The following is a 13,195-nucleotide window of genomic DNA, read 5'->3' as shown; positions in this document are numbered from 1 at the left end:
TTTGACATTTTTCGACTGAAAAGTGACAATCTTAGCCCTCCGTAGATATAGAAGATGACGTCATTCTGGTAAATCCATCTAATACAACCTTTATATATACAGAGTCAATGATTTGGTTGAATTTTATGGACATTGAAGGACCCGGGGGGTCTCAACCTCATTTAAGCGGTCTCGGGTAGGTTTTCGCTATATATTTTGAATATCCAACTGGCACTTTGGGCGCTCCGTAAACATAGAAGACAGGAAGTGTACCCAAAATCCTTTTAGTCACGTTTGTATCTACCTATTGACTAAATGTCTGTCAAATATTAGAAAGATTGAGAGATCAGGGGGCTCTCACCATTACCCTGTGCCCTTTGTCCTAAGATTTTGACATTTTTCGACTGAAAAGTGACAATCTTAGCCCTCCGTAGATATAGAAGATGACGTCATTCTGGTAAATCCATCTAATACAACCTTTATATATACAGAGTCAATGATTTGGTTGAATTTTATGGACATTGAAGGACCCGGGGGGTCTCAACCTCATTTAAGCGGTCTCGGGTAGGTTTTCGCTATATATTTTGAATATCCAACTGGCACTTTGGGCGCTCCGTAAACATAGAAGACAGGAAGTGTACCCAAAATCCTTTTAGTCACGTTTGTATCTACCTATTGACTAAATGTCTGTCAAATATTAGAAAGATTGAGAGATCAGGGGGCTCTCACCATTACCCTGTGCCCTTTGTCCTAAGATTTTGACATTTTTCGACTGAAAAGTGACAATCTTAGCCCTCCGTAGATATAGAAGATGACGTCATTCTGGTAAATCCATCTAATACAACCTTTATATATACAGAGTCAATGATTTGGTTGAATTTTATGGACATTGAAGGACCCGGGGGGTCTCAACCTCATTTAAGCGGTCTCGGGTAGGTTTTCGCTATATATTTTGAATATCCAACTGGCACTTTGGGCGCTCCGTAAACATAGAAGACAGGAAGTGTACCCAAAATCCTTTTAGTCACGTTTGTATCTACCTATTGACTAAATGTCTGTCAAATATTAGAAAGATTGAGAGATCAGGGGGCTCTCACCATTACCCTGTGCCCTTTGTCCTAAGATTTTGACATTTTTCGACTGAAAAGTGACAATCTTAGCCCTCCGTAGATATAGAAGATGACGTCATTCTGGTAAATCCATCTAATACAACCTTTATATATACAGAGTCAATGATTTGGTTGAATTTTATGGACATTGAAGGACCCGGGGGGTCTCAACCTCATTTAAGCGGTCTCGGGTAGGTTTTCGCTATATATTTTGAATATCCAACTGGCACTTTGGGCGCTCCGTAAACATAGAAGACAGGAAGTGTACCCAAAATCCTTTTAGTCACGTTTGTATCTACCTATTGACTAAATGTCTGTCAAATATTAGAAAGATTGAGAGATCAGGGGGCTCTCACCATTACCCTGTGCCCTTTGTCCTAAGATTTTGACATTTTTCGACTGAAAAGTGACAATCTTAGCCCTCCGTAGATATAGAAGATGACGTCATTCTGGTAAATCCATCTAATACAACCTTTATATATACAGAGTCAATGATTTGGTTGAATTTTATGGACATTGAAGGACCCGGGGGGTCTCAACCTCATTTAAGCGGTCTCGGGTAGGTTTTCGCTATATATTTTGAATATCCAACTGGCACTTTGGGCGCTCCGTAAACATAGAAGACAGGAAGTGTACCCAAAATCCTTTTAGTCACGTTTGTATCTACCTATTGACTAAATGTCTGTCAAATATTAGAAAGATTGAGAGATCAGGGGGCTCTCACCATTACCCTGTGCCCTTTGTCCTAAGATTTTGACATTTTTCGACTGAAAAGTGACAATCTTAGCCCTCCGTAGATATAGAAGATGACGTCATTCTGGTAAATCCATCTAATACAACCTTTATATATACAGAGTCAATGATTTGGTTGAATTTTATGGACATTGAAGGACCCGGGGGGTCTCAACCTCATTTAAGCGGTCTCGGGTAGGTTTTCGCTATATATTTTGAATATCCAACTGGCACTTTGGGCGCTCCGTAAACATAGAAGACAGGAAGTGTACCCAAAATCCTTTTAGTCACGTTTGTATCTACCTATTGACTAAATGTCTGTCAAATATTAGAAAGATTGAGAGATCAGGGGGCTCTCACCATTACCCTGTGCCCTTTGTCCTAAGATTTTGACATTTTTCGACTGAAAAGTGACAATCTTAGCCCTCCGTAGATATAGAAGATGACGTCATTCTGGTAAATCCATCTAATACAACCTTTATATATACAGAGTCAATGATTTGGTTGAATTTTATGGACATTGAAGGACCCGGGGGGTCTCAACCTCATTTAAGCGGTCTCGGGTAGGTTTTCGCTATATATTTTGAATATCCAACTGGCACTTTGGGCGCTCCGTAAACATAGAAGACAGGAAGTGTACCCAAAATCCTTTTAGTCACGTTTGTATCTACCTATTGACTAAATGTCTGTCAAATATTAGAAAGATTGAGAGATCAGGGGGCTCTCACCATTACCCTGTGCCCTTTGTCCTAAGATTTTGACATTTTTCGACTGAAAAGTGACAATCTTAGCCCTCCGTAGATATAGAAGATGACGTCATTCTGGTAAATCCATCTAATACAACCTTTATATATACAGAGTCAATGATTTGGTTGAATTTTATGGACATTGAAGGACCCGGGGGGTCTCAACCTCATTTAAGCGGTCTCGGGTAGGTTTTCGCTATATATTTTGAATATCCAACTGGCACTTTGGGCGCTCCGTAAACATAGAAGACAGGAAGTGTACCCAAAATCCTTTTAGTCACGTTTGTATCTACCTATTGACTAAATGTCTGTCAAATATTAGAAAGATTGAGAGATCAGGGGGCTCTCACCATTACCCTGTGCCCTTTGTCCTAAGATTTTGACATTTTTCGACTGAAAAGTGACAATCTTAGCCCTCCGTAGATATAGAAGATGACGTCATTCTGGTAAATCCATCTAATACAACCTTTATATATACAGAGTCAATGATTTGGTTGAATTTTATGGACATTGAAGGACCCGGGGGGTCTCAACCTCATTTAAGCGGTCTCGGGTAGGTTTTCGCTATATATTTTGAATATCCAACTGGCACTTTGGGCGCTCCGTAAACATAGAAGACAGGAAGTGTACCCAAAATCCTTTTAGTCACGTTTGTATCTACCTATTGACTAAATGTCTGTCAAATATTAGAAAGATTGAGAGATCAGGGGGCTCTCACCATTACCCTGTGCCCTTTGTCCTAAGATTTTGACATTTTTCGAATGATTTGTTTGTTTTTTTTTGGCTTTCCATATATATTTCTATTTATAGTTATAAATATTTCTAGAGTTATGGTTTTTTCTTTTTGTCTTAAGAAATATTATACACAAAAGTACATCTTTGAAGTCGTTTATTGACAAAACTTTATATTACATAAAGACAAATATGCAACATGGAAAAGGGTTTATATTCGAGGACAACGAGAAATTACGACGAGAAATTACGACAGCTTGAAAAGGTCATTTAACGATTTCCCACGTATCTTATCAGTCTTTTTAAATATGAAAATCATGCTTTTTATGTTATCAAGTATTTAATTATCTTGTAATTTTTTCACTAAATTTTGAATATCAAACTGGCTGCTAGCAGCCGATTGGATATTGAATATCGAATAACGAATAACGAACCGGCTGCTAACTTCACATACAGAATGAATTATACGATTTTGATTTTGCCACAGCCAAATTCCAACATTGCGGGGTTAATATAATTTGTTTTAACAAGCATAGATGCTGTATAATTACCAATAAACAACTATCCGAAAGAGACCTATGACATAGAAATTAAGAACTATACGTACTACACTACACGGTTTTCAACAATGAGCAAAGTCAATATCGAATATTCAGCTATCAAAGACCCCGAAAGGAAAAATGCTAAACAATTCAAACGAAAATACTTACGGTTTAATTTAGGTAAAAAATAATGACTGGAAAACTGTGACTGTGTATGAACTGATTTTGTGTCATGGAAGAATATCCCGTATTATTACTTTTCCATTAGGTTATGTAAGAACTTCTTTTAAAAATCAGATGCAAAGGAGTTGGCTCATCAAATTGATATGACGACGTTACTACCAGTGATGATTGATAATGAAATAAATATCTACGAGTGACCAAGTACGACTATGTAAACAACTTTCGTGATCAGAAACGTATTGAAATAAAAAAAATTTATCATGGTGAGATTGATACTTTTTCTCTTTTATGGCTAAATTTGTTTAACTTAAAATGAATACATTTATAGCGTGGTATATTCTTATCACTTTGTACGCATACATATATATCTAGACATATACAAGCACATGTAGTCAATGTAAAGATAACATAGATAAGTTAACATAAGTCTGAAAATAATGTTTCGACTGTGCCACATAAGTTTTGTTTTGGTTTTACTTGCAAACTTAGGTATGTAAAATTAAATTAATGTCATGAAGGTTTATTAAATGTCAATAATAATTGATTTTTTGTAAATATTAGAATATGTTTGATTGTAAAGAAGAGGGTAGGTGCTGTTTGTCGTGGACACTAGACATTTCGTTCGTGTAAGCGTTCTCGTCTCAATACGATGTGGTAGTTTGGTTCGTCGTCAAACTGGGTCAAACGAATGTCTTTTTAATGGGTATTTGATGCGTTTCTACTAATCACGTGTTTTAATTATTGATGTGAGATGAAATATGGGTTAGCTCAAAGTCAGTAATATGTCTGTCTACGATTATACGTCATCTTGTGGGCTAGCACAGAACATGTTCGTTATTAGAAAATGTATGTCCCCTTCATGATAGAACCAATATAACAGTGATCTAAAATAAATTCAGATCGTGGTGAGGTCGCGTTATGATCGGCATAAAAATGTAAATTTTCGTTGTTTTTCCGATGCTACTTCGTCGTCATCACGTTTCTTCAACGATCACGCTCCGATAATAGGTATGTGAAATTATACTGATGACAGGAAGGTTTATCAATTGTTAGTTATAATAGCAACCTTTTTAACATTAAAATATGTTTGATTTGCAAAGTAAGAGGGTAGTTTCTGTTTCTTGTCGACACTATTGAGTTAGTTCGTGTAGGCGTGGTTCATCCTCGTTTCGTAACTTGTCAAATGATCATGATGATCAAACTAGATTCTCTTTTTAGTTGAAAACCAAGGAGGAATTTAAACCCAACAGGAGGACGTATGCCGTTTATTTTTTTTTATTCTTCTTCTTCGCTCTCCCAATCAATCATAACCTGTTTGTTAAGATTGTGTATGTGTGTAAATGATTGTAGAGTCTCGTATTTCTATGTTTCAATTGCAATTTATGTTTTTAACAAAACCTGGAGAGCTTGAAAGATATTTTTTTGTGACAATGACAATGAACATGACTAGAACTGGTCGAAGAATGAACGTAGTCAAGTCGTAAGAAGAGCGTAATGAGGACGGCATCATTATGCAGGCGTCGTACTATGGTTTTGCACAACGTGGTATAAACGTGGTATAGTCGTAGTAGAAGCGTGTTTGCGTCATGATTAGAGTATAATAGTCATATTACCGTCACTAGAATTGCGCTCTCACTACGCTCTCGCTACGAGGATACAATAATAATAATAATGAAAATTTATAGAGCGCCCTATATAAAAAATAAAAAATACTCTAAGGCGCTGTACATGAAGCATAATAATAAAAACAAATCAAAGACAAAAACATAAAACATATACTGTGTTAGATTCAAGTACTAACATAAAAAATAAAATAAAAATGCCTACCATAATATAAAAGGTCCATTCAAAAGAAACATTGTAAAACAACAAATTAAAAAATAAATAGCAATCTAGGTTAAAAACATGCAAAACAAGCAAAAATCACAAATAAGATGCATTAAAAGTTTATACAAAACTACATAAACTAGTAAAAACCCGTAAAAGAGAAAGGAAAAAGTCTGATTAAAAAGCAATGCGATAAAAGTGAGTTTTTAGCTTGGATTTAAAACACCCCAAAGACTTGCATTGTCTTAAACTGTTCGGGAGATTATTCCAAAGAGATGCCGCTGCCCAATCGAATTGTCTTTCACCGTACGTCTTTGTCCGCACTTTTGGAACGGTAAGTAGTTTAGTTGTGCTTGAACGCAGAGATCGGTTTGGTACGTGCAAATTGACTAGTTCCCGAATGTACGCAGGACCAATGCCATTCAAAGCGCAGTACACATAAGTTAGTATTTTGAATTGTGGTCTGTATTGGACGGGTAACCAATGTAAATCGGCAAGTATCGGCGTAATATGTTCATGTTTTCTTGTCCTGGTGATAAGACGAGCTGCTGTATTTTGTACCTTTTGTAATCTGTTCATCGTAGTTTTGTTAATACCGTTCAGCAGAATGTTCCCATAATCAAGTCTGGATGTAACTAGACTGTTCACTAGTGTCTTGCAAGCAGATGTTGTTATATAGCTGCGAATACGCCCAATGTTACTGATGTGAAAATGACAAGATTTTACTATGGCAGAAACTTGCCGTTCCATCGTAAGGTGTTGATCAAAGTATACACCTAGGTTTTTCACGCAGGATACACTATTTATCACTGTATTGCCGACTTTGAGTTGGAGATTTGGTACACTTGCCTTCAGATGCTTCGGTGTGAAAATGATAAGTTCGGTTTTATCTTGATTAAGTTTGAGCATATTTGTTGACATCCATGAACTAATGTCGGAAAGGCACAATTCAAGTTTAGAAAAATAATTCTCCCAGTTGTCTATCGGCTTGATAACCATGTACACTTGTGTATCGTCCGCATAGCAGTGATATGTCATGTCATGACGACGGCATATTTCACCTATTGGCTTCGAGAAAAGACAGTACAATTTCGGGCCCAGCACGGAACCTTGTGGAACACCGAATGTAAGATGACATTTCTTTGATGTAGTTGTTCCAATTACAACACGCTGATGTCTATCTGTCAGATACGACTTAATCCATTCGAGAGCGCAACCAGTTATACCATACGCAAACGACAGACGTTCCAGGAGAATTCTGTGATCTATGACATCGAATGCAGCGGAAAGGTCCAGAAGCACTAATACCACTGATGAATGTTTGTCTAAAGCTGCATTTATATCATGATGTACTCTAGCTAATGCTGTTTCAGTTGAATGGCGTGGTCTGTATGCTGACTGGAGTGGATCACACAATGAGTTAGAGTCCAAATGAACATCAAGTCTCTTATCAACTACCTTTTCTAGAGTTTTTGAAATAAAAGGTAAATTTGACACCGGTCTGTAGTTTTTGTAAATTTCAGAATCAAGTCCCGGTTTTTTCAGAAGGGGTCTCACAATAGCCTGTTTGAAATCTGACGGCACGATTTTCTCGTCGAGTGATGCATTCACGATATCTGAAATTAGTGGCACGACAACTTCGGAACACTGTTTCAAGAGGTTCGACGGAATCGGATCAAGCTCGCAGGACTTGTTAGGTGCCTTTTGTATGATAGTTCGAATCTCATCATTGGTTGTGTGTTTAAATGACAACAAAGGTGTACCAGTGAATTCAACATCAGCCTGTAAAAATGCAATGTTGTCACCCTTCACTACGTTTTGGTCTCTTAGTCCATCTCTTATTGTGACGACCTTATTGACGAAGAAATCAGCAAAAGAGTTTGACAGTTCTAAATCCGAAGATGAACTTGGCAACGGCGATCTTACCACGACACTACATTCAGCTACATGTACTACGATCTGATTTTTTTACATCCGCACCCCGATTAGTTTGCAAATGTTCAAAGTTGGTCCACGCTATGCAGAAGACACCACCGCGACCGTACCACGGCCTTTCTGCAATCAACACGATCGTCATAATTGTCATTTGGTATAGATTGTAGTGCAATCGTGGCATATTGTAACGGGCTTATTAGTGTTTGAGTCGGAAACAGAAGTATTTAAAATGTGCAGTGTAAGAACTATTGTTTTTGTTTTGTTTTTGCCAGTGTACACATTATTGACATCTGACACAACATTGATAACTTTTGTTTTTTTCTATCTCTTAACTTTAATTTCAGATCGCGTACAGACGGAGTGTCCATTAGGATGGCAGCATTATAATAATTCGTGCTACTTTTTCAGTTCCGAGAGTTTAAATTGGTATTTGGCACAGGTAAGCTAATTGCAGAATAGTGTTGCTCTAGGGGATATTGATTAATATGAGCACGTTTCAGAGGTGGCATTAATATGAAGACAATGGTTGCTTAATGTTAGAATAAGTTTATTACGTTGTTAAATATACGGATTTTGTAATTCTTTTTATAAACAATGTGCATATCAATTTTTATAGATACGGACTCACTTACATGTATTGTTGTCCGTTACAAAATATTGAAAATCGCGTGAAATATAAATTGACCGACTTTTGAGAAACAGAACGGTAATGATTTGGAAAGGTTTTCCTACTTATTGAATTCCTGGAAAAATCGTCATTAGAAACTCTCAAAACAGAAAGATTTGATGCCAAAAGATTACAATTATTGATTATGTCTCCAAAGTAATTAAAACTGTCGAAGGGTTCAGATAAACCAACTGAAACGGTACTACAAAGGATTTACTATCATACTTAAGACTTTTCACGTTTAATATTGCCTTTGAAGAAGTGTTCGGAGGAATGCGAAAGTGTTTTTATTCGGCATTAATTCAGTAAATGGTTTGGTCGACCAAGGTATTTTTTACTCAAAATAACCGCTCCTTATCCAGTTTATTCACTTATTGTGTTCAAATTTTTTATAGTCTGAAAGTTAAAGAAAACTAATTACCGAAAAAGAACCCGCTTACCCGTTAAATTGTAGATGTCTTAAATAGATACAGTTTGTTTTAATATAATTTCATTTTTTGAATGGTCTGATATATTTGATTGACTTAAATCGCATCTAATGTTTGCTATATCGTTCTATAATCAATATAAGGCCAGTTTATGCAACGGCCAGTATATGTAAACATGTTTTGATAACACCAACACCATCAAGTCTTCGTCCCCATTTATTTCTTTCTGAAATTTTCATTTTCGAACTTTATGGTGGAGGGGGTATATCGTTATCATCAGACAGTATTTGTTCACGCAATTTTTGACACACACCAAACCAGGTACTTCATACATAAATAGTAGCCAAGTATGTCTCCAATTTTAAAATTTATTCATACACTTTCGTATTACTCAAAATTAGCTAACAAAATTGTGTTTTTTTCAATGATTAACTTCCATAACCTTCCACCTGATACTTAAATGATCAAACTTGAAAACTATTCTACACAGTTTTATATTTACAACTTTTCAGAGACAACTTTTGGGTTTAAATATGTACTGCTTCCAAGTATGTTTCTTTGACCAGGCACGATTTGGTTTTGTTATATCGTACAAAGTCTACCCGACATATTTTAGGAATAGTTTTGCCAAAAACTGTACTAGGAGGTATGAGGTGTTTTCAATTGTATTCAATGGTTAAAGGCCTCACTGTGGTTTTGAGATAAAGAACAGCAATTATTAAAACATTTGAATTTGCATATACTGACTTTTTTTGAATACATAATATCCCTTCATTGTTATTATAAAACTCATTTGTTATCATGTTTACAGTACTCATTAACAGTTCTACTCTATATATATAGCCATTTACACATTGGCATGATTGAGACACAAATATATTTAAAAGTAACATATTTTGTAGAGTGCCTGCCGTGGACATGATGCAAGGCTTGCTGAAATTGAAACAAAGGATCGGCAAGACTACATTACAGATCTGGCAAAACGTTTCAATCATTGTATGTATCAATTATTAAAGCAATACACTCGAAAATATCAGAGACATTGATAAATCACCTTTTGTATCATCGTCTGGTAATAATGAAACACAAAAGGTATTGGTTTGTGAAGTTAATCATTTAAAAACTGCTTTTCATTTCCGTCCGGTGATGTTATCACGGACTTAATGCAGTTTGAATTATTTTGAACTACTTTTCTGATCAGATAGTTGAGTAACCAGGGGTATGCCAAAGAACGTCTTGATCTTTTTCTGAACAAGACCTTGTTGATAAACATTCCGTATTAAGTTGAGAAAATAATACACATCAGTGTTGAAGTATAGACTCTAGGAACTTCGACAAGGAGTTGTCTCATTGGAACTCATACCACATTTTCTTATATCTACCATGACATGTAATGGAGACAAAACCACTTCAGTCCCTACAATATATACTTCAAGACCACTATGTATAATTTGAGAACAACATCATCTTAAGATAGTTGTTGTGGATACGTTTGTAACATAAATAAGTTAAACTGATGTTACTTCACGTGTGTCATTACAACGAATATTTGTTTTGCCATGATCACTATATACGTAGAGGCGTCACTGGTTCAGACGTACTTACAATATAATTATTACTGTACTTCATCTTGCATTAATGTTTAGGATCCTTTGCAATAGATAACTCAGCTGAATTGGGGAAAAAATCATTTTTATGCCTTATTTTTAATTTACTGTGCTACGAAGCTTGATTAAAAATGACGAAAAAAAGTAACACACGACCACCGAAAGCTTCATTTTTCAGAGCCTATGTGATCGAGTGGTCTAGCGTGACGACACAGTACGAGGCGATTTTGTACCACGACATCTCAGTTCGAATCCCGTCAAGTGAAGAAAAAAAATATGGGCTAACGCAAATGTACAGATCTAACATTGTTAGGGTGATGTTTAGACAAATTATTTTAAATATTATTTTGTTTATTGGTGTGCTGGAAATACTGTACAAAATACAGAGACAATATCACAATAAAACCTGTGTGACAATTGATTTCTTAACTGCTTTTCATGTCTATTTGTTTTGGCTTTATAACTATTTTGATATGAGCGTCACTGATGAGTCTTATGTAGACGAAACCCGTTTCTGGCGTACTAAATAATAATCCTGGTACCTTTGATAACTATTCTCTCTCTCTCGTTAAGTCCTTTATTTACATTTAACAACAGTAATGGTGTATGTTTTGCAAACTTAAAGTTAGACATATGATGCGAAATACTATTGGTCACTTTAAAAATCATGTAAATAGACTCGTCGTAGATACCAGAATTAAATTTTGTATTAACACCAGACGCGCTTTTCGTGTATGAAAAACTCACCAGTGATGCTCGAACCCCAAAAAAGTTCAAAAGGCCAAATAAAGTACGAAGCGAAATTCCGAAAAAAAAATGCCTATTATTGCTTCTGTGATCTATTTTTGAGGTAGAAAAGCCTTAGTATTTCAAAAAATCTAAATTTGTGTAATTAGTTAATTTATAAATATAATCAATAAAGGCAACAGTAGTATACCGCTGTTCAAAACTCATAAATCCATGGACAAAAAACAATATCGGGGTAACAAACCAAAACCGAGCGAAATGCATAAAATATAAGAGGAGAACGACACAACACCGAAACGCAACACACACAGAAACAGACCAATCATCAGACAAAACACCACGAGAATAACAAATGTAACATGAACACCAAATACATGAATTTGGGATAGACAAGTACCGTGCCACGTCTTATCTCAATATAAGACCTCAAGTCAGTACAGAAGTGAAGATTACTGGGCAAGTGATACCATCGGCAAATTTAAACTCTACCGGCCAGCAGTTGCATCGACCCACTGGTTGTAAATAAACTCATCAAAGATACCTGGATTACATTTTGTACTTATGCGAGACGCGCGTTTCGTCTATAAACGACTCATCAGTTACGCTCAACAAAAGACAAAGCTACTGAGTTTGTCTTGTTTAGTTAAGGTGCTGACTTTAAATTTCAGACAATTATTGGATAGGAGGACGGGATGACATTATTGAAAGTCGATGGATATGGTCATCAACAGATAACCTATTAACGTATACGAACTGGGGTCCAAATGAACCAAATGGTGGGACAGGGGAGAACTGTCTCTCCATGTATGCACCTTGGACATGGCAGTGGTATGACATGACATGCTCGACGTCACAACAGTTCATCTGTGAGAAAAAGTAAATATATTTTGTCGATTTACTCCATTTTATGACATATTCTTAAATAAATCTAACGCTAGTTTAAGAAAAAGAGATGAACGAAACTTTGAACATACAACAACCAAAATATCCAACATGGATGAAGATCAAATTCGGAGAAACAGAAGGAATTGTTTTCGAAGCAAATGACCCTATAAGAAAAAAGTGCATTAGTGTGAAAAAGATTTTTGTTCATATCATGACGATATGTTATGAAGCTTGTAATACTTGTTTTAAGTTCATTACTGTCTTCCGACGTTGTATCATAAAGGCGCAAATATACAAGGATAAAAGAACAAAATTGTGTATGAGGCGATCTTAACAAACAAGTTGTCATATATGACTTGGCATGATGTTGTGCAGGCTAATTTTACTTTGTTTATTATTTCAGTTATCACGGCAGTGAAGAAATCATTGGCTAATAAAGAAAATAAATAAGAGATGTAATTTCAACAGTTTTAAATAAAACATACGAAATGTAGGGGTTAGCGTATATCCACCAAGGATTAAGAAAAAAAACTATAAAAAGACTACTGCATACATTTAATAATAAATCGCAAAACAAAAAAAAAACTGCTTGTCTTATGCTAAATTAATAGATAAAAAAACAAAAACAAATGTGACGTACAGCAGCAAACGACTGATTTTGAAATTTCACATAAACGAGGTGTCTGGTTAAAACATTAATGGGCTCTCAACCTTCCTCAGGATATTGCTTCAACTTACTGCACATCATGAGAAAAAGAAAAGAAAAAAGCTCTGTAAACAAAAGAAAATACAAAACCGTCGATTTTTTTTTATAAAACTGACGTGAACACCGATTTAAGAGTAATTTAGTTACTGAAAGCAAGCTCAAAGCATGTTAGGAACTGCGACACCATATGATTGAAATACCAACACTGATATAATAGGTATTTTATTTAGTCCTTCCTAGAATTAGTGAACATGATGATCTTTTTCAACTCTAATCCTCGACGTTTACGCATTCATGGTCAACATTATAATACATCCATGATGTTTCCACTAATGACCTGCAGCTATTTATACCAAAGCTGTTACGTATA

General features: G+C 35.8%; 1 protein-coding gene across 1 annotated transcript; it reads left to right on the top strand.

Moving 5' to 3' along the window:
* The first annotated feature begins 4,406 nt into the window (after window positions 1–4,406).
* On the top strand, window positions 4,407–12,553 carry LOC134689758 (perlucin-like protein). The gene is made up of 5 exons (XM_063549729.1): window positions 4,407–4,512; window positions 8,130–8,224; window positions 9,783–9,876; window positions 11,903–12,110; window positions 12,523–12,553. The coding sequence occupies exons 1-5, from the start codon at window positions 4,461–4,463 to the stop codon at window positions 12,551–12,553; spliced, it is 480 nt and encodes a 159-aa protein (XP_063405799.1). The 5' UTR covers window positions 4,407–4,460.
* Window positions 12,554–13,195: the final 642 nt, after the last annotated feature.

Source organism: Mytilus trossulus, chromosome 11, assembly GCF_036588685.1.
Source record: "Mytilus trossulus isolate FHL-02 chromosome 11, PNRI_Mtr1.1.1.hap1, whole genome shotgun sequence".
Classification (NCBI taxonomy): Eukaryota; Metazoa; Mollusca; class Bivalvia; order Mytilida; family Mytilidae; genus Mytilus; species Mytilus trossulus.
The sequence above is the reverse complement of the archived record's forward strand: the minus strand, read 5'-3'. Positions and strand labels throughout refer to the sequence as shown.